The sequence below is a fragment of the Physcomitrium patens genome, chromosome 23 (assembly GCF_059467195.1).
Source record: "Physcomitrium patens ecotype Gransden chromosome 23, ASM5946719v1, whole genome shotgun sequence".
Taxonomy (NCBI): domain Eukaryota; kingdom Viridiplantae; phylum Streptophyta; class Bryopsida; order Funariales; family Funariaceae; genus Physcomitrium; species Physcomitrium patens.
In genome coordinates this window covers 8,097,967-8,123,109 of record NC_143432.1, presented here as the reverse complement: position 1 = coordinate 8,123,109, position 25,143 = coordinate 8,097,967, and the positions used below count along the sequence as shown (strand labels likewise).

At 41.0% G+C, this 25,143-nt stretch overlaps 3 protein-coding genes across 10 annotated transcripts; 1 reads left to right on the top strand and 2 right to left on the bottom strand.

The window, feature by feature from the left end:
* Positions 1 to 2,156: 2,156 nt before the first annotated feature.
* Positions 2,157 to 6,266, bottom strand: LOC112276026 (uncharacterized). Of its 4 annotated transcripts, none has more exons than XM_024506963.3 (6): positions 5,626 to 6,266; positions 4,121 to 5,271; positions 3,643 to 3,882; positions 3,127 to 3,231; positions 2,888 to 3,010; positions 2,157 to 2,721 (listed from the first exon to the last, which is right to left on the bottom strand). In XM_024506963.3, exons 2-6 carry the CDS (start codon positions 5,240 to 5,242, stop codon positions 2,482 to 2,484), a joined length of 1,830 nt encoding a protein of 609 aa, XP_024362731.1. In that variant the 5' UTR covers positions 5,243 to 5,271; positions 5,626 to 6,266; the 3' UTR covers positions 2,157 to 2,481. The 4 variants fall into 4 exon arrangements, with proteins under 4 accessions (XP_024362731.1, XP_024362733.1, XP_024362732.1 ...); XM_024506965.3 differs by having other exon boundaries at positions 4,121 to 5,202; positions 5,626 to 6,109; XM_024506964.3 differs by having other exon boundaries at positions 4,121 to 5,215; positions 5,626 to 5,759.
* A 1,009-nt stretch (positions 6,267 to 7,275) lies between these two features.
* LOC112276027 (uncharacterized) lies at positions 7,276 to 8,521 on the bottom strand. Its single transcript, XM_024506967.3, has 2 exons — positions 8,201 to 8,521; positions 7,276 to 8,097 (listed from the first exon to the last, which is right to left on the bottom strand). The coding sequence occupies exons 1-2, from the start codon at positions 8,335 to 8,337 to the stop codon at positions 7,617 to 7,619; spliced, it is 618 nt and encodes a 205-aa protein (XP_024362735.1). The 5' UTR covers positions 8,338 to 8,521; the 3' UTR covers positions 7,276 to 7,616.
* A 1,673-nt stretch (positions 8,522 to 10,194) lies between these two features.
* LOC112275917 (uncharacterized) lies at positions 10,195 to 24,590 on the top strand. Of its 5 annotated transcripts, none has more exons than XM_024506682.3 (44): positions 10,329 to 10,473; positions 11,156 to 11,295; positions 11,544 to 11,670; positions 11,834 to 11,909; positions 12,138 to 12,218; positions 12,427 to 12,507; positions 12,680 to 12,750; positions 12,914 to 12,968; positions 13,256 to 13,304; positions 13,519 to 13,656; positions 13,790 to 13,871; positions 13,971 to 14,049; positions 14,210 to 14,256; positions 14,405 to 14,587; positions 14,711 to 14,786; positions 14,906 to 14,986; positions 15,129 to 15,209; positions 15,331 to 15,407; positions 15,577 to 15,631; positions 15,974 to 16,022; positions 16,272 to 16,409; positions 16,643 to 16,724; positions 17,006 to 17,084; positions 17,473 to 17,519; positions 17,793 to 18,064; positions 18,175 to 18,262; positions 18,457 to 18,576; positions 18,743 to 18,861; positions 19,715 to 19,787; positions 20,015 to 20,134; positions 20,340 to 20,408; positions 20,625 to 20,801; positions 20,905 to 20,952; positions 21,075 to 21,216; positions 21,393 to 21,490; positions 21,623 to 21,767; positions 21,893 to 21,978; positions 22,086 to 22,196; positions 22,491 to 22,565; positions 22,804 to 22,869; positions 23,049 to 23,237; positions 23,516 to 23,626; positions 23,846 to 23,926; positions 24,263 to 24,590. In XM_024506682.3, the coding sequence occupies exons 3-44, from the start codon at positions 11,551 to 11,553 to the stop codon at positions 24,443 to 24,445; spliced, it is 4,200 nt and encodes a 1,399-aa protein (XP_024362450.1). In that variant the 5' UTR covers positions 10,329 to 10,473; positions 11,156 to 11,295; positions 11,544 to 11,550; the 3' UTR covers positions 24,446 to 24,590. The 5 variants fall into 5 exon arrangements, with proteins under 5 accessions (XP_024362449.1, XP_024362450.1, XP_024362446.1 ...); XM_090246709.1 differs by having other exon boundaries at positions 10,338 to 10,473; positions 11,529 to 11,670; XM_024506681.3 differs by lacking the exon at positions 11,156 to 11,295 and having other exon boundaries at positions 10,195 to 10,473.
* The last annotated feature ends 553 nt before the right edge of the window (positions 24,591 to 25,143 follow it).

Below are 25,143 nucleotides of genomic sequence, written 5' to 3'. Positions count from 1 at the left end.
TAACAACTTCTACCTTAATTTGAATTGTATCTAAAGCAGTAAAATAATCATTAATTTTTTTAACCACACATTAATGGATGTTCTTCTACAAAGCATATTTTACATTCGACAAGCTCACACACAAATTGAACTTCTCAACAATTGTTGGTTTTATCAATATTTTTTCTCCATTCCCTGTGCAACTAAGTTTGCACGCGGTCGCAACGCAATTGCGTCAGGGCTTTAGGTGGGTGACAGCTTCAGCTGGGTTAGTGATCAGAACCATGATCGTAGCATCATCGGACAGGCAAATTTCAACTCCTTCGCCACTTTTATAAACTGTTGGTGTGTTGCATGAAACTCTTTGGTAATCATTTTCCAATAATGCTTGCAGTCACATTCAAGCTTCATTGCCACTTCTAGGTAGATAGTGATGGTTTCAATCTATAGAATCGAGGGCACCCAACTGCGGGAATTGAAATTCTGCCACCGAGTTTTTTGCTCATTCATCTGCTCAAGTGCATCGGGCTGGCCGACTGAATGTAAAACTGGGATTTTTATGGCACGTGCGAAACTGGGAAGCTTCGATAGATATCGGTGTCGGACGGTGACCGGCACAGACGTCTTTATAACCCCTTCAATGTGTGTTTTTGGGTGCAGGTATTCATTCTTTCTTTCTTTTTGTTTGTATGAGAATATACACGTATATTATTTTGTGGAGATTATTAGAAGTTATTTAATAACCAACCAAGCTCACTGCAAAATGATGAAAACTCCGGAATGAAATCATCAATCATTGTGTTTTAATGTATTGTTGCATGTGCATTCAAATTATGCACAACTTCATATTTTTAAAAATTTTATAATGAAAATTTATTTCAATTACTGTATGGAATTTTTGTGGTGACTTGGGTTGTAAAAATTGATCATGTGTATCTAGATATAAATCTACCTGTATGACTTACGTGCAAAAAATTATGAATTTTTTCATGAATTTTTTGTTCATCTATAGTTATTTTTCAGAAAATATAAACCATCATAATTTTGAATAAAATAAAGAACGAAATTCACGGTGATAATCATATTCTTTTTAATTATTTTAAATTAAAGTCATAAAACATAAAATTACAAAATTTTCTTTGCAGTTTAGGTCTACTTGAAATATAGCTATTAGAAACATATTTGATTAAGATAGTTACTATTGATGTTGTACAAAATATGATTTGAAAGAGTAGTTATAATTTAAAATATATGTTAACTGATTAATTTCAATAAAACAAAGTACAACTAATTTTTTTTGAAATTACATATATATTTTTAGTATGTTTTTGTCTTAAATAACTCATTTCAATTTTTAAGTATTTTAAAAAAAAATTGTGAGATGTTTTTAGGACAAAATGTTTGTCAATAAAAATACAATCTCTTCTATGAAACCAAAGAAAACAATTCTGTATAAAAAGTAAGAGATTTCACAAAAGAAAAGAAAAGCAATTTTTTAATTTGAGAGTGCTTGATTTCTTTTTAAAAACAACATGTACTGTCTTAAAAAAGTAGAACAATTTTTTTTAAATGTCCAACAATCAAAACATAAGAAATAACGACAAGTTTGTATGCAAATGAATATGCTTTGCAGTCGATAAGTAAATTTACTAGTGATAATATTTCGTTACTTTCCATATTCATATTCTAATATAGAGAAATAGAGAAATAATTCAATTGAAATTGATTTTTGAAAATTTTAAACAATGTACCGTTTCATTCACTTTAAACCCTAAAAAGTTAACTTAAACTGTAAAAACACATCTTGGAAATTTACCAAACTGTATCATGGCTCTCTATCTGAAATCTTTAGAAAGTATTCAAATAGAACTTCTCCTGTGTTATCTTTCAGGATTATTTTTTTGATGATTTTTGATGCGTCAAAGTAATCTGATTTGGCTGTTAGAATTTGCTAATTTCTGAACCTGACTTGTACTGCTTTGACTAAACAAACATGCGTTGCAAGAAAGTCGAAGAAAAGGTCATAGAAAATTAGAACAATAATGATGTGGGATTTAACCAAGCACTTCTAAGTTTCCACATTAAGAAGAGGAATGCAAATTTGATTATCATCCAAACCGAGCACCACAACCTGGATCCCACTTGATTAGCTCCTCCTAGTGAAAAGCATCATAATCTCAGGATGTAATTTGATCTAGAATATTCCAGACACTTGTAATTAATCCATTCAACAATTACAACAGGATGTTTCGTCGCACTGATCTCGACATCCCACTGGAAATTCACATGTGCTATGAAGATTTACGTCCTCACTACTCGAGTCAACTACAGGTTTTGATCAAATGTGCACGACATTCGCATCAGATCTATGCCACGGACGGGGTATAGGCAAGTAAGTTCAAAGCAGCTAAACCAAGTTCAAGATGATTCTTCGAAGTGAAGACTGAGTGGGGGTTTTGATGTAAATAAACCGATCATAGATATGTAGTATTGTACAGCACTTTACATGGCTCGGTGTTGATTTTCTAAAGCTTGAGAAGCAGTGAACAAGAGACTACTGATTCTGTTCTTCAGTGCATCAACCGGAGGGCAATCTGAATTTGACAATCCTTGTGATACATTCTCACACCTTGCCTGAAGAGCGAAATCGTGCTGCTCCAGATCTTTCAGCGGATTCTGATTGACGTCTCCTGTGCTTTTAAAAGGTAGTTTCTGGTTTTCCAGTTGCCAAGAATTCTCCATCTGACATAGCAGTGCACCCAGAGTTTAGATGTTACAATGGTCACTTCGAGAGGAAACATAACGTCACAAAGTAAGATTTAAATCTTAAGGAAATTGCGATATTGTACATCTTGTTACACTATCTCTAGTCGTAATTCAAGAGTGCAGGAGCAGGATAGAAGGCTACCTCCTTCATTGACGTCAAAGCAGCCCTTGGACTATTCCATCTCCCAAGGTTAGAATCTGAGCGTAGTCTTATAGGTGTTTTTAAAGGATGACCAGCCTTCGTCTTACTAGGCATGGGGGACATCTGTACACACATCTCATCTCATTAGAATCGATATATACAGGCATCGATCTACATAGCATCCATCCTATTACAAGTTTCGACAGTTTCAAACAAAAATCTAGCTGTAATTTACAAACCTCCTTCTTCATCGGCTTTTGATTAATGTAAAGTCGACAACTGGTGCACACGGATTTCTCATACTGATGGACACGTTTCGCCAGGGCAGTGTTTACTGTTCTTGTCTGCACACACATAGCAGAGTTATCCAGACCGAAAAAACCTCTGGACGAGAAATCTGTTCAATACGAAATCTCCTCCACTGCTCTTCATTCTCCAGCTAAAGCTAATTGCAATGAAGCAGCCCCCAAAAATTCAAAAGCACAATATATCACAGCTCCTCATACACAAGGAATCCAATAATGGAAAACCCAAAAGATCCCGAGGTTACGAACCGAAAATACAACACAAGTATGTCGCTAAGTTCAACCGAAGTATGTCGCTAAATTCAACACAACACCAAGTTAGCAACTTCGCCTGCCTGTGCGAAAGATAACTCCAGGTTATATTCTGAGTTTTCCATATTTGTATACTTGGCCAAAATTAACATGATGCAATAGCAAGACTGCAGTTGATATCTTATTTCAGAAATTTACCTGTTGGATGTCATTTGTAAGAGACTCAACACAATCCCGCAGATTGGAGACCTCTGTCTGAAAGCCAAGTTTAGCGTTGAGCTCGAACTGCAAATCGTCCTCTTGCTTGAAGTACTTCTCTCGAACTTCAGACAATTCCTTCATAAGAATTGGAACCGCTTCCTTGTAAGACTTCAGCTCTGCAGCCTGGTTTGCACATATTTGCCTTAACAACATGCTCGCTGATTGAGCCCTATCAGCCTGCACAACGTTGGAGGATGTGCAAGAAATGGTTGAGACTGATCTTTCACTGCAGAGGATATTGGCGGTGATTCGCCGATAATTACAGGTAGCAGAAATGACAAGTTTTCCAAAAACTTGGAGAGCTCGTGTCTCGGGCGATTTCCATCGAAGAAGTAACATGTATAGGTGTCTTCTTTCCACATGGTGTACAATTAGGAAATTTATTGAACGGAACAAACAAAGTTCTAAGAATCACCTCATCTTCCTTTATGGCCAATTGCTGCCGCAGTTGTTGTGCCTCTTTTGCGTACTGCTGGTTGTGGTGCTTTAATTCGTGCTCGCTTCTAAGAACTTGGGACAAACGACGTGCTCTGCGGGCTGCGGCAGAAAGATCAACGCTTGACATGAGGCCACTAGCCGTCTCTCTAAGAACCTTCTTCTTCCCATTCACTGGACTACTCATCACTCTCTTGAGAATCACCTTTTGCCTGTCCGTGTGCTTTAATGCCTTATTTTCAGCCTTTCCCCCTTTAAGGGTTGGCATTTGTTCCTTATTTGAACAGGTCTTCCTGTTACCCGCGTTTGCCGCCTGGATACCAAAGCCATATTTCTTTTTCTCAGCCGACTTCGGTTTGAGTGTCGGAGAGTTACTCATACGCTTGCACTTCGTAGGTGACAGTTCAAGTGAGTCTCTCCTCTTTGAAGACGCTGTGGACAACCTCCGGCCAGTCGCAAGTGGATTCGAATGTATGACATATTGTCTGGACTTTGCGCCCACCACAGGTGACTTTTTGCTCATACGGATAAGCCTTTCAATCTTGCCAACACCGGCATCCCCCTTCAATTGCCGCACGGAAGTTTTTGTGGAGAACGACCACGGCTTCTGTTGTATGGCTTTCACTTCACGTCGTCTTGTGCTTTTCACTGCACCAACGTTGCATCCTGCTTTACCAAGATCCTCAGAAACAGTGCCCTTGGCTTCAGCAGACAGTGCATCGGCATTTTCCACTCGTTTTGACTGGATTATCCCTGCCGAAAACAGAGTATTGAGATCTTTGGGCTGCATAGGATAATCTTCTTGAGGGTCTTCTAAGACAGACCTCTGAAATGATGCGAGCTCCTTGAGGCACTCCGCGAGTTTGAATTCTCTCGTAGTTTCATTGCCCTGCTTCACATTGTTCCCAAGCAGCCCACTCGAGTTCCCGTTTTGACCATTGAGATTGTCAGATGTACTATCCAACATATCTGAAAGTCCCATCGGATTCGGGTTTCGAGCAATGATCATATTAGCTGCTTGTAATGACCTCGAAGTACGGTTCAACCTACCCTTTACTACTTCTGCACCTCGCAACTGTTCAGCGTTAGGACTGTGCTTCATCTTGCTTAAAGTATGCTCCAGCTTCACTACTGGACAAAGAAACATTTGTACACCCATGTAAGGAAGGTTGAACCAACTTAAAATAAAATAAAATAAAATAAAATCGAGTAATAGAGTTGGCCTACAGCTTAAGTAGAGCTTCTCTAAGTAATCACAGCGTCTCTCCCTGTAAAGAGTCATATCTGTTGCAGTTCTGTCCACATTGTCTTCTAATTTGTAGAGCACCACCTATAAATCTCGTAAAAAAACTACAATGGTAATTTCACGGATTGTGCACAAATGAGTAATTTGCAGCGCGTTATCAAAAACATGATGATGGACGACTTGGTACGACTAAAGACCAGTGCGGAGATTGGAAATCAATAGGCACAACAAATACATACCTGAATTTGAAAAAATCTAACACACTCCAAATCTGTGGCAGACTTTCATCGAGTTAATCAGACCTCTTGAACCAAGTCGTTGGCTACAGCTGTGGCATACCGTCCAGACCATAACCAAGTCCATGGACAGCCTCAAGTGTGCAACTCAAGGAATTCTCTAAACCGTCACAAAGGCAGTTTACTCATGAACTGCCTCGTCACTGACCCTTTGATAACGAGAAAGTACGGGAAGAATTGCGAGCTAGATGTTTGCCTACGACCAGACTAACAATCAAGTAAGTGTTTCAACTATCCGCAGTTGCGACGGCTGTTCCTGCTCATTCTCCGAACATCAATATCCCGCAAGCACATTCCAGCCACTCCCGACGCGCAATTTATCCTTGCGACGTCACACAAACTTGTAGCAGATTCCTTGTACTTCACAATTGAGTGCCTCGTTTCACATTGATCTAATGCAAATCTCTCATCTCCTAACCCTCCCGCGACGAAATTCACAATGTAAACACTACACAAGAAGTAGCGTTTAACGGCGACCTCAACAATTGAACTTCAAACAACAACCGCATTGAGCTCAAGTCCAACAACTTCAACTACTAATACTAATGTACAACCACTGAGTCAACACCACCATACCAAGCCACCTTCTCCTAAAATAAAAAAATTAATGCCCTCCCACTCCTTCACAAGCTGCAAATAGCATCCACGACGACGAAGACAACCGTTGCAACTCCTCCCGCTGCAAAACGGACCATGCAAAATTGAAAATAACCATGCAGATGAGAGCATAGAAGCAATTTGAAACTTGTGAGCGGCAAAGGAAGGTGATGATTGAGAGATGACAGTTGACTGGATGATGATATCACTACACCGCAATTAATGGATTCGGTCAGTTCCGTCTAGTCTACTGCAATTCGTTGGCGGTGACGCCAGTTGACGTTGAACCCCCCGGTGCAGCTCGCGTGGACGTACTTCCTCGTGCAACCCGAAAATTTCAAATTTAGATAGCTTATTTCAAATCGGAGAATGTCCTTTGGCGCGACGCTCCAACGTTCCCAACTGGAACGAGGACGATCTGCTTGGCTTATTCGGACCGTGTACCCCTGAAATTATTCTGAAGACACTCCAGCGATTCCTCTCGATTTCTGATTAATCGCATCGTCAGAACCGTATCCCTGTCGAGACACAGCGCATTAAAACGTTGCGACTGGAATTGTAATAAAAGTTTGGCTGCAGCACGCAATGACCCGTGCAACTCCAACTTGCTCACATTGGACGTGAGGCCAAGATTCTGTAGGTTCCAGTGCTTAAAGATTAGCAGCCTTCAGCACAGCAATGGTTGTTCCAGAGACACGTTTTATGTGGGACTTTGTGCTCAAAGTAGATGATTATGTCCTTTGAAGGTATTTAAGACTCCACGAGCAGTCTCCATAAGTATCAGATTAGTCAGTATTCGCTCTCTTCTAGTTTCAGCGGCAATTTCTGGAATGATTCATTTAGGAGCCTACTTCATAAGTGATGTTTGTTGTAGAAAGGTAACTTTCTAAGTTCGAAGTTTCGTATTCGATGCCAGAGACGCGAGCTTTGTTTATATTGAGTTGTCTGATCAGGAAATATTCAGTAACGGGTACACTCCACAATGACATATCTCGATTTGTGTGAAATGTGGGAATGAGATGCCCTTAAATTCATGCTGGGACGGCCGCTGAAATGACGGCCTCTTCATCAAAATAGAACCACCAGAGCAGTCAGCATCTCTCATTGATGCTAAGCAGTAAGAATAGTTATCTCATCACTAGATGTAGTGTACAATGGTACAATTGGAAGTCGCAAGCAAAGCTTCCAGTACAGCATAGAGTAATGTTTACTACTCGATCACGGTAGTGAGTCTGAATTGCCAAACTACCAAAGAGAGTGAGAGAGTGGAATTACAGTCGGTTAAATAATGACATCACGGAGGCGTGGAGCTTTACGTTGGTACGTAGACCCTGATATCACTCTCCGATGGCTTTCTTTCCCAGAGCATCCTCGTTCAATAGCACTACGCGCTCGCTTGGCGTCCGATTCTGACCTCCAAGTTGACGTTGCGACCACTTTATAACCGGAAAGAGCACGAAATACATCGCTAAGCACAGGAAAGGGCCAGCAACAAGCCATCCAAGCAGCCCATGACCAATGGCATGGAGCAATTCGCTAGAGGCTTTTCCACTAAGAGCTTCCCAAAGTGCATCCTTCGTCAGCGGGAATGGTTTGGCGTCTACCAGAGTTTCGCCAACACGCAGAAAGGGTATCATCAAGGTAAATTCGAATGGAGTCGCGATGAGATTGGCCAACATCAGTATCGGAGCATTGCATTTAGCGCCTAGCATCGCCACTGCTACTCCGCAAAGAAGGACAGTGACTCCATAAATTGGAAAAACGCCAAGAGTAAAGCCTAGAGCTGCCGAAAAGGCAAGTTGTTTCGGTTCGCTTCCTCTGCCCGTGCAGAAAGACACAACAGATAAGCTTCCAAGTAGAGAACTCGTCGCAACACAGATGATCGTAAAGACAACTGCGAAAACAGAAGCAGAACATTTACCTGCGGAGGATCACCATAAGTGGAGTGATAACTTTCGTTCTCGTCCATCGCACAGCCCAGAAATTCCGCCAACCCGTCGTATCCCTATCTGACGCGTACGTCTCCTCTTCTCTTTCCATCTCGTAAACGTCAGTCATCACGTCTCACCTTCACTGTTGCTCCTGTTGCCGACCATGTGCTCACGGTTCACGACCCTCACTTCAACAGATCTTCGCCTAGAAACTCCTTTCTCCACAACAAACGATTCCCACCAAGTCTTCCAGTTATGATGTGGTCGATCCACTACCTCTTTCAAATACTTCAATACATCCTTGAAAGTGTACAAAACTTGCACAAATTCCACACCAACATCGGTGGCTACTTCATCCTCGACCCCAAGCAAACCCTAGCTGCGTCTCCACCACCACCTTCCACGAAAAACAGTCCTCGAAAACAGGAGCCTCGCACAAGCAATGCACGTTACTCCAACATGTCCGCAAATTCAACAGCAATCCTCCGGGAAAGAAAAAAAAACACGGTCAAGATTCACTCGAAGATGCGGGGCCCATCCAAGAAAATCCCGCATTCCCAACCCTCACGACCAGGTTTTTTCCCTGAAGAGTTCCTTGCATTCGGAAACCGATGTTCTCATAATCCATTTCATTCATCCCTAAATGGATGTAATCTTACATGACACGTGGATATCCATCAAAATCCACCTGGAATTCCAAGTCAGCACCTATAGGCGGGACTTTCCATGTCAGAACTGCCTTGAAAGAAAAAAAAAAAATTTAAACTTAACCACTTGGTGTGATCTTTTCATCGTGACTGAATAGAACGCAGTGGACGTCTTAAATAGTGTGGAGAATAAATACTTTGGGTCGATTTTGTGGAGGCACATGCCCTTGGAGCACTCAACCCGCTATATGTGATACCCCACATTGGTCGTCATGGTCCAATGGGGATTGGGTGGCAAAACAGGTGATCAAAATATCCTATATTGTCAATCCTGTCACCATGTATCTTTTTCTTCTCAAGCAGGCTTTGATATATACCCCTTTCACACAGGAGAGTGAAAATAGAGGAGGGGGGGATCAAAAAAACATTACAAATAAGGTAAGAGTGACATGGATAATATACTGTATTTCCTTGTAATGAGGGTGTTAAACTTGACAAGTAATTTTCTTTAAACAAATTATGCTAATTTATAATTTCATGTGGTATTATGAAAAGTCATAATTCACAACTGACATTATAGGGTTGGACGGACATGAATGAATGCGGATAAATGAGCAATACCGGAATCCCACATCATCATCATCATCATCATGTGACTAATTGTTTTATTTATTTATTTATTTTTATTACAGCATTGCAACCTTTCATGGTTGAACCAAGATAGGTGTTAAATATAAACCAAGGTATAAACATATCTCACTTTGGGGAAAAAGTCAATCAATAAATTCCGATTGTACTAAATTCCAAGCCCTCATTATCCTGACGTTGGGTAAACTTATCCCTATTTTTGCAAATGAAAGGAAGAAAGAAAGAGTTTTACCACAACAACACAAAAAGATGTATTTATAGCTTAAAAGTTTGAAATTTTAAACGAAGAAACAACGCAACAAAATGCCTAAATGTACTCGATGTTATCTTCTTAACCCACAGATCTTATCCATTGATTCCATCGGTGCAGATTTATACATGTACAGATGTCATTCAAACACCGCGGAATCTTCGATGCAAATTCTCAATAATGAAATAAAGGAAATAACAAATCTGTGCAGAGAATTGCGGTAAGTGACAGGAACATTACTGGACGGAATTAGTTGCCCACCTCGTTCAAACATCAGTTACAAGGTTGGGATGCACACTGTGAAGGGAGAAGAGCACCAGTGACCGCGCCTGGTCACCGATCACCGACTCTCGGCGCTCGCTCCCTTGTCCGCTCTAGGAGGATTCCATGTGTAACATGTGCCATCGCTCCGGGCAGGGCCGTGTTCAGGGCACCTCGCCCTCAAGGAATGCGTGACCCATCTGGCTGTAGTCGGATCTCCGTTCAGATGAATGTATTTCATCCATACGATGAATGCTGGCAGATGCTGTAGCGGGAGATGCCAATAGATTGTAGGCCTGGTCGCTGGGAAAGTTTTCTTCCATGCTCTTGACGCAGCAGCACGCTGCGATTTCCAGCTGCCATTTCGTTGTTTGTCGTGGATTGCTTGCCCGATTTTGTAATTAGCTACGCATCCTCAGCACTTCTGTGCGACGAGGTCGGGATTTCACTCGCATTGGTGAGGTTTTTTTCTCTGCAAGTTTTGTGTTAGAATGAAAGCTTCGGGTCGTGGGAGAGAGGAGCTTTGTTTCTGTTGTAGGTGGAGCTTTTACCTTAAAGCTTGAATCTGTCACTAGCGGTAGCGGGGGATTAGCGGCAAAGCAGGGTATGTGGGAAGTCAATGGTATTGTGTTGGCTAATTTTTGCTGTGGTTCGTTGGTTAATTGAGTGATTTTGAGGGAAGGGGTAGTATTGTTGCTGGTTGCGCGTGGGGATCTATGGAGAAGATCTGTAGGTAGGCTTGCGTGAATGTAGATTTTTGTGGTTTGGTGTAAGTGGTTTTGTTGGATCAGATTTTGTTTGACTTTGTGCTTGAGATGAAATCGAATGGGAGCCATGGGGTTTGATTATGGGCGGATGTGCCTGGGAGCGGGGGATTTGTGGTCTCGAATACTCTGCGTATGGCATTAGATGATAGAGGAGAAGCTCCGTGGCAGTAATGTCTGATGATTGTGAGCACTATCCGGTTCGCAACGGAGATGGATTGTGTGTTGAGTTTTGTTTAAATTCTAATGTATATTCGCATTTTTCATTTTATAAGCTCTTTGAGTTTGATATTACCTGTACAACTAGATTGAATACCAATGTGTTTGAATAGACCGAGCTGCTCTAAGAGATTACAGACCTTTGTACTATATCAGAAATTTGTACCTCGCGGAGGTCGCTTGTCTATGATCGAGGTCACATGAATACAGTAGAGCCGAGGTAGAAACAATGAGGTTGGGGAACAAGGTCCAGCGTTTCTACTGAATTCGACCTCCCTTCTTTTCATATGAATCTGGTGCGCATTGCGATCACATTTCAATGTATGAAGAGAACCAGAGAGTTCGGATGGATTAAACTTCCTAAATTTTTTGAGCTGGGTCTGTCTTTGGAAAAGAGAGTAGTGATAAGATCTTACGTTGACCCGTGCCCTCGATCATTTCCATCCATTCCTAATTTTCCTTTCGCAAATCTTATAGAATCCTGCTTCTAATCCACTGTAAGAGACTGCTAATAATCATTGATTTGTAGTTTTCGTTGCTACAGATAATTCATGGTCGAAAAAGCAGAAGACATGGGGGACACCAAGGTTGCGTTTCTAGGATTGGGTGCCATGGGCCTTGGGATGGCCACTAGTCTCCTCCGAGCAGGATTTAAGGTTAATGGTTTTGATGTGAGTACACCTTCAGCCTGCTTCATGTGCTACATGTTTCTATGTAGTATTTACATTTGGAAGTGGATCCCCTAGGGGTTAATGAATCCAGTCTCAATCAGCAGTAGTTGGCATTGTCGAATTAACAGTCCAAGATGGGCATTATGTACTCTATGGGTTTCAGATCTCAGAGGTTCAGTTATCCAAGTTCCAGGAGGCTGGTGGATTGACAAGCAGCAGCCCAGCAGGTTCAGTGGAAGGTGCGTGGCATATAACGTCCATGAGTGTTCATCGGGATTTAATTTTGTGACAGCCTCTTGGGAGCATCTTTGGTGGCTTTTAGATTTGTGTGACATCATAACTACTTACTCAATTCACTTCACTGTAATGCATCATGTTATGTTTTCCCCAAGTTCTCACAAGTTTCTTCTCACAAGTCGAGCCCTATATGTTCCTATATGACTTGTTGTGAGAGAGTGCTGCTGCAGGTGCCAATATCGTCGTGTTATCCGTGGTGAACTCCGCACAAGTTGATGAGGCTCTTTTCGGACCCGAAGGGATTGTTTCTGGTTATTTTCTGTTCCCTAAACCCTGTACTTAATGTTTGAATTTTGCAAAGAAGTCACATATCCGAGCATGGATATTCCTAGTGAATTGAAAAAGCGGATTAACCTGTTTCGGATGACCAGAGAGCACACCTTGAGCGCATATCGTGTTCTTTTTATATCATATGTGGTGTATAGTTATTTAACGATCAAGACTTGGTTCGTGATGCAGCGGCAGCCAGTGGAACACTGATCATAGTGTGCTCTACAGTACCGCCAGCCTACATACAGAATTTGGAAAAGCGCCTCTTAGGTAAGTGACCTGATCTGCTTTATGTACATTGGTTTTCAAACAAGCACATGACGTCTAACGTACCTCAAATCCTAAAAGACTATTTGCATTTGTACTATCACAAAGCTGGTTGACAATTAGCATTATGTCTGACATGGTGAGTGATTGAATGGAAACTTCTTTGTTTATGAAGAGCAAGGGTTATTATTGTTGGATGCACCCGTATCCGGAGGAGCTGAGAAAGCAGCGGCAGGAACATTGACGGTATGACCTTGCCACCTGTAATCACTTCATTATCTTTTGTCTGTAGACTCTTGCTTCTCACGTTTACTTTGGTTTGATATCTTGTAGTATGCTCACGAGTCATGTATTATAAATCCTGCATTACTAGAACAATATTTTTAATCCTAAATCTTGACTTCCGCAGATAATGGCAGCTGGGTCTGACCATGCATTGAAAATAGCCAGGCCTGTACTCTCTGGTATTATACCTGTGTTTGCTTTTAAGTAGTTGTGTTTTCTTAAGGTTTGAGCTATCATTATAATTCTAATAGTACATGGTTGATGTACGTAACTTTTTATTTCGTGGATGCTTCCTTTCTTTCTTTATTTATTGCATTCATTCATCAGGCAGTAATTGTTTAACAATTAGTTTCTCCGAGTTGGTCTTCTGAATAGTTGCAGAGCTGTTTCTTCTTTGATTACGGTAAATGGTTTAAATCCAGAAGTTGTACTGCTTTAAGATCTTATATCGCCCTTCAACATGCAGCCATGAGCGAAAAACTTTATATTGTTGAGGGTGGCATAGGAGCGGGCAGGTATTAATTTAAGGCCTTTCATATGAGATTTGATGCTGATTGCGGCGTTTCTCTGCGTTCATTCATAACTCAACGTCTTTCCTTCTAGTTCGCGTTCTTTCATTTGTCATTTAATCGCATTTGTGAACGCACTGTTTTACTTCGTTTCCTTTAGCTGAGGTGTGATGCTTTGGTTGAGTTGACATCCTCTGAACACGTGGTTTCTTGTATTCAGCAAAATGAAGCTTGTGAACAATTTAATGTTTGGAATTCATCTTGCTACGGCAGCAGAGGCTATAGCATTGGGCGCACGGGCTGGCCTCAACGTACGCAAACTCTTTGATATCATCTCAACTGCTGCTGGCAACTCCTGGTACAACCTATGGATTCATTTATTATCGAATTATCTTTTTCTTCACCTTCACTCTGAAGTCAAATCTTACTGGATTTTCCGTGATACTATTTTCAGCTACTGTGGCCACATAACACTTCCTTTTTATGATCAGGGCATTCTCTAATCGAGTTCCACACATGCTAGATGCCGATTATTCACCAAAGTCAGCTCTTGATTTACTTGCGAAAGACTTTGTAAGAATTTCTACTCCGGTTCGAATGGCTTCTAGTTGATTTGTGTTTGTCACAGTTACACGAGGGTAGGCACTATATTAACTTTTGAGTTACCAACAGGGAATAATAATGGATGAAGCAAAAGCGCTGCGATTTCCCCTGCCTTTGGGCTCCGTAGCTAGTCAGCAGGTTCTAATGGGTAAGATTTGAAATTAGTTGAGAGGTTGCTGTTTGGAATGGTATCATACTCTTTGGAAATGTCGTTGAACTTACGCTGCGAGTCGCGAGTTACTTATTTTGGTATTTGCCTACCGGGGTGCGTCTTAGATTGATCTCAACATTTGATGTGACATTTCCAGGTACTGCATGTGGTTATGGTCGAATTGACGATGCAGCGGTTGTTAAGGTACAACTACGTTTTATGGTTCTGGCCATCAGTGGATAGCATTAAAACCAGTACTACCGCGACCACACCTTTTGTAAGGATGTAATAGATCTGAATTACTTTTTACATTTCATCAAGAAGTTCTGAAACTTCCTATGTTCATGAGCAGATATGGGAGAAAATGATGGAATTAAGTGTAGCCTCCCCAAAAGATTCCACAAACGTGACAGAGGAGGAGGCTGTGGCCGATTCAGTTGGTCCTGTTCCTGTGGCATTCATCGGATTAGGAGCTATGGGCTTTGGAATGGCTTCCTGGCTCGTTCACGAGGGGTTTAGCGTCTGTGGCTATGATGTAAGCACCAGGGCGGTGAAAGTATCGAACTATGAATGTATTCGTTTCGATTAATTTCCTGTTTTTCTCATGGTTATTCAAGAGGCTTACATATTCCAGCAATGTGTGTGATGATTGTCGCAGGTGTACCCGCCAAGTCTAGAACGGTTTGTGAAAGTAGGAGGGAAAGCTAGTTCTAGTCCAGAAGAAGCAGTTAAAGGTGATTTTCGCTACATTTCCGAGATTCCCTGTGAATGTATAGATGTATGTCTGGCAGTGCTGATAATCCTACTTTCATTCTTTAGTTTATTAAATCAATGTTTCGATTGTGAGCTGCAGGTGCACAAGTGGTTGTCATCATGGTAACCAACCAAGACCAAGCCCAAAGTGTTCTGTACGGCCCCAATGGGGCTGTTCCAGGCATGTCACTCTTTCTATGAACATCGTTGATAACTTGCTGGGATTATGATCTTTCTACTTTTTAACCAGCCATGAATGTCTACACATACTTATACTGTTCAGAGACATAAAGAACTGAGGAGTCTATTGTTTCTTGTTCCAGCATTGGCAAAAGGTGCAGTCGTAGTGGTGTGTTCAACAGTATCGCCCGATTACGTACGCCAGCTCGAGGGGCATTTAAAAGGTTCGTGACGTTGTCCAAGGCGCTTGTGGTTAAAGACTGATTTTTTGTATTCCTTAACATATGACACATCTTTTCCATTATGCTCACATATGCCTACTAAGTCAATGATTGACCTTGGCAGGAGAGGGAAGAGATTTAATGCTGGTGGATGCTCCAGTATCGGGAGGTGTCGCAAGAGCTGCCAACGGGACCCTGACTGTATGATTAGATCCCAGTGCTAATTTGCATCAGCATTGTCATATTTAATACTTGTATTCTTCATAAATCTCTGCTTTGAAATTCTTTAGCTCTGGGTCGAAACATCCCTCTCATAGTGTTGTTACTAATAATACTCGTGTGTGCTAATAATAATCATGCATACTTCCAGATAATGGCGGCTGGCTCCAACACGGCCCTGCACGGAGCCGGTTCAGTACTTAAAGGTTCAATACTTTCTATTTTATCTCAGGCATTTTTTTAAAACTTCGCAAGTTCGTTGATGAGTAGCACAATCTGAACCATGAGAAGCATCATTTCAAATACCTCAGAAAAATCCATGGAATTGATGGCTAATTTAAGCGATACTCTTTCTCGAGACTAGCAACGTTCAGGTGCTACTTTGATGAGGTTGAGTGTGGGTCTCGAGTGGTTCTCGTGTGGAAAGCGAACAAAACAGCTGATTTGTGTGCTTGACGTATCAGCAATTGCTTGGTGCAAATGTCTTCGAACCATCTTGCCTTTATGATGCAGAGTTAGGTCTAAAGTTCTTGCTTGAATTTATGCAGCAATGAGCGAGAATTTGTACATTATTCAAGGAGGAGTTGGGGCTGGCAGGTATCTTGCACTGGTTCATTTCCCTATTGCTATGGCTGCTTGATACGTAAGGTGGCCGAAATGCTAAAAAGAATTTAGTAGCACAGAACTTAAGAGGACCTTCTCTTTGTTGAAAAGATTCTGTTATCATCACCTATGTGTTAAGCAACCACGCATGCTCTTTAGCGAAGTGATTTTTGATTTGTTAGAAAGGCAATTGATCCCTTCTTTGACTGTTCACATTTCATTATTGATTTGCCAATCATGCAGCACGGTGAAGATGGTTAATCAGCTGCTTGCTGGAGTGCATATTGCATCTGCCGCTGAGGGCATGGCGTTTGGAGCTCGGCTTGGCTTGAATACTCGCCTCATTTATGACATTGTGTCATGTTCCTCTGGATCTTCCTGGTTTGGTTTCGATCTCATTAGTCCATACTGATCTTTCACAGTTAGAAGGGCTAGAGCAAAACTTGAAATAGCTTTTTTCTTTTTTCCTTTTCGAACCGTTGTTTTAGGTTGAATAGTAATTTTTACATGTGCAAGGTAAACACCACTCAATGTTTTAGACTTCGTTGAATGAGCAGGAGGAACAAGTTATGTCAAGTATTATTATTTAATAACGATATTGTGTGGTGAAATAGGATGTTTATAAATCGAGTGCCTCACATGCTCGATGACGATTACACACCATACTCTGCACTTGATATCTTTGTTAAGGATCTGGTAAGTGTATTTTGCCCTGCATAATATGGATAAGAATATCGCTGTATGATTTCTAGCTGCCATGTGTTATGTTGAAGTAGAGATGCTTCTGTTATTAAAGATTAATTGTGTGGTCAAATGCCCACCCAAATTGTTGTCCCAGCATGTTTATGCCCACCCAAATTGTTGTCCCAGCATGCTTATGCCCACCCAAATTCCAACGGTCACTTTGATTTGCTCCAAAAAGTTGGATCTGACCCAAGTCCGACGGAAATCTAAATTCCTAATTACCCTATTTACAGGGGATAGTTGCAGGAGAAGCTAAGCGCTTGAACCTTCCAGTACCACTGGCTTCTTCAGCTTTGCAGCAATTTCTTTCTGGTAAGTATTTACAAAGGTGTACAACCGCACTGGATTTGGTAAAAGCCATGATCTTTTAAAACCAAAGCTTGCGCGTGGCACCGTGAGTTTCTGAAATTAAATCCAAGGTTTGCAGTGGGTTCAAGCATTTTCACCCTTTCTTAGTCATTTTGGGTTCTCATTTGCAGCTGTCTAGTAACCTTGTATGCACTGCTTCATTTGGGATATGATGCAAAATGATGTAATTCTCGTAAGTTTTAACATATTTCAAATAATTACTATACTTTGTAGTATCCTGGACAGGTCTTCAAGGAATGTAATGTACCACTGCTCCTCCTGAGTCCTTTAATAACTGAAAGGAACGTGTCATATGCCTGTAAAGTGATGCACAAGTGGCAACTTTGTGTAGGATCTGCGGCTGGCCTTGGTAGGCAGGACGATGCTGCAGTTGTAAAGGTGCGCGAGTACAATAGCGCTTTTTATTTGAGCTTCAATCGGTCTAGAATTATTTCTAGTTTTTTCGTTGAATTTGTGGATGCAATTTCTTATTGTTTCTATATAGAATCCATCTCTGGGCATAATTTGTTATTATTCGACGTTAACACCTAAAAAGGATCATCTTATTTTCACATTCCCGCTTCCCTGGTCTTTTACTTTACATATTCTGTTGAATGACCCATTTGTAGTGGAGAAACTTATGAGGAGTATGTATCTTCTATCACTAAACAGGTGTTTGAGAAGTTAACGGGAGTGACTGTTGCGGCTCCCAAGGTTCCTCTGCCGACCCCAAGTGGTGATGCCAACAATACCTGCAACATCACAAAATGTGAAAAACTTGAAAAAGACGCCACTTTGCAGGCACTTCCAGAGGAGTGGCCTGAGGATGTAGTAGAGGAAATTTTGAAGGATGAGAAGGAGGGTCGTGCTAAGGTGCTTGTTGTGCTGGATGATGATCCCACCGGTACTCAGACTGTGCATGGAGTGTCAGTACTTACGGAATGGTAAGGTTCATGTCACTAAACGTGTTAAATGTAAGTGTACTGCTACAAGGAACGAATTCGAAAGCTGATTCATATTTGTAATCGTATTTGTCTTCTATCGTCTGCTGCAGGAGTATTGACTCATTAATAAAGGAGTTTAAAAGCTCTCCCGACTGTTTCTTCATCCTCACCAACTCACGGGCGCTTGGTACCGACGAGGTATCAATCTGGATTCATTCTCCTTCCAACTTCTATTGTGACTCTTTTCAATATTACTTATAATTTCTGAATTAGGTTAAATTATCGGTAGTCTTGAGTAAGCATAAACTAAGTTTGTAATAAGTTAGTCCTTTTCTCATCTTTACAATGGAAAATATAAAACGCTAAGGTTTCACGCTTTGTGGTCTCCCCAGGCTGTTGCTCTGACGAAAGAAATATGTAGAAACGTAGATGAGGCAGCTACAGCAGCTGGCAATACTGGCTACACAATTGTTCTTCGTGGTGATTCCACCCTTCGTGGCCATTTTCCTCAGGTACAGCACTTTCTTTAGTAAAGTGGCTAATTTAATGTAATTTAATTTAATGATTTTTTGTTCTTTATTTTTTAACAGGATTTATGAATATTTTCTGCAGTTAATTTTTATGACGTGATTCGAAATAACTTTTATTTTTATTTTTATTTTGTTTTATTTCTGACAGGAACCAGATGCCGCAGCATCTGTAATTGGAGAAGTTGACGCATGGCTGATCTGTCCATTCTTCCTACAAGGAGGCCGATACACCATCAATGATGTTCACTACGTTGTAGATGGAAACACGTGAGTTTTCTGCTTTCTGTACTTTGTTTAGTTCTGCAACAGTGTTTGTGCACTGTCCTCAGTTTGACCTGCCAAGCACTATTTTGGAATTACTTCAGCTTTCATTCTAATATGCACACATCAGATCATCTACACCATCAAATTTCAAGTGTTGAAGCCATGAATATTTGTAGGAATTGTTATCTTTAAACACCGTACTGCTTTCAAAGTTTTCAAAAGCTAAAAGTAGGATGATCCTCATGATATAACAAGTTAATAATACAGCGTGACTTGGTAAAACTACACATCAATTTGACCACATTTTCAACAATGGTAAATGCTATTGTTTGAGGCGGCAAGGAAACTCTCGAAGGTTTTAAGTTAGAAGGTAGTCATGAAGAAGTACGTGTACGTTCTAATATGACCAAAAGTTTTTAAATTAAAGGGTGCAATCATCTTCATCCAGTCATGTGCTTTTCTCAATTATAAATTTAAATAAACACCACGTCTAGAACTGGACTGTGCGCATTCTGAAGAAGCATGAGAAGCTGTTCACCATTAAAGTAGTTGACTGTTGCCATGTTGTAACATCTCCCTTCCCAATTTTTTGTTACATAGAAGAATTCGTTCTAACGTATTTATCAAACACCAGGTCCGTTGGTCACACAACTTCCAAGAAAATAATCGTTCTTGACATCATATGGAGGGTACATGTCTTAGTGTACCACATTAATTAAAACGAACGCTGTAACTTATTGTCGCATCCGTGAAGCAAGAATTGTGGTAGTACTTCATAATTCCTCCGTGAAAAACCCTCTGATGTCTGTGATGGGGCTATGGTTGAATTCGTTTCGGTGGTTATCTTTATGTCCAGGCTCGTTCCAGCTGGAGACACGGAATTTGCGAAGGATGCCGTTTTTGGCTACAAGGCTTCAAACATTCGTGAGGTAAACGTCTTTTCAGGTTTTCTTCTTAAAAAAGATGGCATAGTAATTTCTCACAAAAAAATGTTGTTTAGCTTCACATTAACTTACCTGTACTCTGTATGTCGGAACTAACTCACAGGATTCCTCAGGTAACAGCATCGTTCAAAGGTGTTTCATAGGCCAATGAACCTTTCGTTCTACTCAATCTCGGTTTTATGTGACTTTCACTTACTACGTTCTTGATGCAGTGGGTAGAGGAAAAGACGGGAGGTCGGTGGAAAGCCAAGGACGTGGCATCTGTTTCCATTGAAACCCTTCGTAAAGGTGGTCCATCAGCCGTTTGTAAACAACTCTGTGAATTACCTCAGGTACGTACGCTCAAACAGCTCTAGATTATCAATAATCACCATATTCATTTTCTTGACAATTAGCATTGCTCCTTTTGTATTTTAAGTGAATACGATATGCCATTTTCAATGTGACGCTGATAAATGCTACATGTATTGATGCTTAACGATTAGGATAGAAGATTAAATAATTCTTATATCCCGTGCCATGAATAATTCGATTCAGGGATCAGTTTGTGTTGTGAATGCGGCTAGCAACCGTGACATTGAGGTTTTCTCGGCTGGCATGATCCAGGTAAGTGTCAGCTTACTTGAAAACAGAAAAACATCTAGGGGAAATTTGATAATTTATCCCAATTTCTGCATAATATTAGAGATTGTGCACTTGACTTTTTCCACATGAAATTGATAATACAGATATCTAAAATGTGCTATCATTCAAATCTATTGATCATCCACTCAACTGCGGCCTGTTGTAATATTGTTGTCTTTGGTTTGTTTGATGTATCAGGCTGAAGAGAAAGGGAAGAGGTTTCTCTGTCGCACTGCAGCAGCCTTTGTGTCAGCGAGGATTGGGCATCGTCCATGCCTGGTCAATCCACATGATCTTGGCATAGATTCCCAACCAAGTGGGCTTAACGGGGGCCTTGTGGTAGTAGGCTCCTATGTACCAAAGACTACTTCACAGGTGAATAACTGCATTCATTTGCAAAACAGTTATGGTGCATCAGATATTGATTTCTTGTTTAAGAAATTGCCTCTCTTTGCTGATGGTCCTTCATTCTGCACAGGTGGAAGAGTTGAGAGCACAGTGTGGAGATTTTCTTGAGAGTATCACTGTGAGTTTCCCTCACCATCGTTTACTCTATCATGAGAAAACTATTGCTCTATCTTTTATTTATCATTGATTTTCTCATGTTGAGAGAGCATCGAAGGCTGACTGTTCACTATATAATTGCAGGTTAGCGTAAGTACGTTGGCAAAAGGATCAGTCAAGGAACGGGAATTAGAGATTACTCAAACCGCTAGGATTGCTGACCGCTTGCTATCTGCAGGGAGAGACACTCTTATTGTGACCAGCCGAGAACTCGTGACAGGATCATGTGAGTCATAGCTTCGTTTCAACCTATTTTAGTGAAGTGACAACATGCAAATCTAGAGCACGTGAATACATTTTACTCTGGCAAGTCATGTGAAAACAGGTAGATCATCTTAGAGTGTCTTGGATCAGCTGGGTTTGATCTTGTTACTTAATTGCTGATCTTGTTTCACACTCCAGCTGCGAAGGAGAATCTTGATATTGGAAGCAAAGTAAGCTCCGCTCTGGTGGAGATTGTGTCTCGCATCAAGACAAGACCACGTTACCTTCTTGCTAAGGTAGTTATGCATCTTATTATGACTTTGAAGACATCAGATAAATTGTTATAGATCTGTAACTCATGGTATGTATTGTAGTTTAGTAAGATATGTCTACGAAATTTGATCGTGGATTCGGCTTTTGGAGGGCAGGGAGGAATTACATCCTCAGATTTAGCAACAAAGGCTATGGGAGCACGGAGAGCAGAAGTGGCAGGTCAAGCACTACCCGGAGTGCCCCTTTGGAAGCTGGGGCCTGGTAGTCGCCACCCGAACATTCCCTACATTGTATTTCCTGGTAAGTAAACTGAATTGGTGGACCTTTATAATCCTAGCATCTGAATCAACTTTTTTCGTTGACAACCTTGCTGCTCCAAACAATGGTTTCTTGACTCTAGGATTACTGTTAACTGTTCCTTGCAGGCAACGTTGGGGGTCCGGATGCTCTTGCTCAACTCGTGAAAATGTGGTCACGGCCTGGTAGACCCACAACGAAAGATATACTTCAGGTAACACTTTACGCTGAATTCTAGTTTATGCTTCTACTTTATGAATCGAACTCAATCAGTATTATTGAAAACGTTCCTCTTCGTCCTGTTCAAATGACAACTAACAGGCAGCTGAAGAAGGAAGATACGCTGTTGGCGCATTCAACGTGTATAACTTGGAAGGAATTATGGCTGTGGTAGCTGCTGCCGAGGCCGAGAAGAGTCCAGCAATCCTCCAGGCAATAAATACAGCATCTCAACACGAATTCCAATTGATTTATTAGCTTAGCCTTAAACTCTGCGTAACTGCAACTTGCTTGCGAGTTAGCAGTAATAGTTGCAATAACGGTTGCTTGAAGGTTTCTCAAATTGATAATTTATTTCTGAAGCTACTTGGATGGGCAACAACTTAAACAGCACAAAGCGTGTCTCTTTTCTCCTTCTTAATGATTACTAGTCCTCTTATAATCCAGAATTGATCTCTGGTTCAGGAGTTATCACCCTCTTACTGTGGTGCCATTTTCGATGTGCAGATCCATCCTGGTTCACTTAGTCATGGGGGGGAACCTCTTGTGGCTTGCTGTATTGCCGCTGCTAAAACCGCTCAAGTAAGACAACAACGCTATCCAGCTGTGGTTATGGATTTCGCGATCAATCATTGTTTTGACCTTGATTGCTGTCAATGAGCAGTCTCGGGTAACATGATGTCCATGTACTTAGATTTCTTTTCATTTTCTAGCTTAGGTAGGCCTTACAGGAGATACCTGTACAATTTTAAGAAGGAAAATGGTTCAAACAAGCTGATCGTTCTATAAAATGCCTGACACCTTGATTCGGTCTTCAAAGGTTCCCATAGCTGTGCACCTCGATCACGGAAGTGAGGAAAATGTAATCATGAAAGCCCTTGAACTGGTATGTCCCTCCTGTTTCCATCACGACCGGTTTGTCAAATTCATTCTCTTCAGTTTGCCTTGAATCATATGATTTTTGTTGGCTGTATGCCTCATAATAGCTTGTAATATTTGACGGAAAACGTGAATGATAATAGAGCTGACTGCTACTGATGGTGCTTGTGTTCTTCTGAGCTACAGGGCTTTCATTCAGTGATGGTGGACGGTTCTCATCTCTCCTTTGAGGACAATTTGGCGTTAACGTGCAGAGTCGTTAAACAAGCTCATGCTAAGGGCTTGCCTGTGGAGGCAGAGATTGGTCGTCTATCAGGCACTGAAGACGGCATTACGGTTGAAGAGTACGAAGCACGGCTTACCTCTGTGGATCAGGTTGGGTTACTTAATTTTCTATCTCAGCCGTTTATAATATACTTTTGTATCTCTTTACCTCTTGTCCCTCATCGACGCCCTTTCAAGATTCCAATGTAACCTTATGTTACACACTTATTGGAATATGTCGCATTAGGAGGTAACAGAAATGGGGACCTGTTGTGGCGAAACCTTAAAGATATGTACCGAACTGCCTCAAAAAGCTAATATTCTCCTGAATCTTATTGTACTGATAATGTAGAATTAATATTGCTGAGTTGTGATTTTGCTCACTGCAGGCTAAGACTTTCTTAGAGAAAACGAAAGTGGATGCGCTTGCAGTATGCATTGGAAACGTGCACGGAAAGTATCCAGCTAGTGGCCCGAATCTGAATCTCAACCTTCTGAAGGTCTCCTCAGCAACCTTTTGCGTCTCTCTAACCCTTCTTTTCAGATATAGTATGCTTTCGTTATATGGTTAGCGAATCCCTCTTTTTGTGTACCCTTGAAGTTCTGCACTCTTCATTTCTTCGTCTTTTAGACGAAATGCAGGACTGTTGGTGTATACTGAAGGAACTTTTGGTACAGAGGGCACAACGTTGATCCCCCCTTTCTATGATGTGATTCAGGAGCTGCATGCAGTAGCAACTGCGCATGAAGCTGTGCTTGTTCTACATGGAGCTTCAGGAATCGCTACGGATCTTGTGAAGGTAAGTTTCATTCCAATGTTTGTTTGCAATTTATTTTAATATCTGCTTGAGAGAAGAACTATCACATTGGTGGACGTTCAGTTGGAAAATTGGCTCGGGTAATTAAATTCTTGCGACAGATCAAAATAGCGGCGAATATTTGGTACCATCTTTTGAGACCACAACTTTTCGCCTTGTGATACAGAACATGCATTACCAGCTTTATCCCACGCAAGGGAATGTTGTAAAATGTAAACATGAAGAATGGAACATGATGATCAGCAACGTGTATGTGTTCGAATCTGGGTATGGCAATGACTGTTGGTTGTGTGCTTGTGAATGGGTTTGTAATTGTAGGCTTGCATAGAACGAGGAGTCCGAAAGTTCAATGTGAACACAGAGGTGCGGGGCGCATATATGCAAGCACTTGGAGCACCAAAGAAAGACTTGGTGGACGTTATGAAGTCATCTGTAGCAGCCATGCAGGCTGTTGCTGCTGAGAAGATGCAGATCTTTGGATCATCTGGGAAAGCTCAATGAAATTAAACCGCCATTCGAGTACTTGTGTTGCACATCTTTTTGTAGAACACTTGCAGTAAAAAATGTAACTTTTATCTACTCGTTTTGAAATGAGCATGTATTCTTCTATACACAGCTGACGAAAGTTAAATCAATTTATGATAAATATCTGAGTTTATGTGCAAGTCTGCTAAGCAGAATAATTTGCATTCAATTCCCATACTTGATGGTCATTCTGCCAAGCTCTAATCTGCATTGAGTCTCTTTCTGACAAGATGAATTTTTTCAAAGTTTTGGATTGAAAACGCTTGCTCTGTGATGAACTCTTCAACAGCTTCTCCCACAAAGCAGTCGTTTGGGTTCAAATCTTGATGAAAAACATTTAAAGCTTTGTGTTGGATTTACAAAGATCCTTATGTGCAGCAATGATGGAATTTGTTTTCATTCGTTTTCAGATTGAGTAGAGACCAAACTGTATAATTATTTAAAAAATGCAATAACAAGACAAACTAAAAAATATGAGAAAGTTTGCTAAGTTCGGAATATATCTACACATTTTGGTCTTAAAATGCAATTTTTACTTGCTTTTGTAGGCCCAAAATGGAGCCCCCTTGCATTAGCCTGAGTGTTTGTGGACAATCCTTCTTTTTCTTTTTCTTTTTTTAATTCTTATTTCTTCTTATTTCAATTCTTATTTGCTCCACCTCTCATGGTTCTTC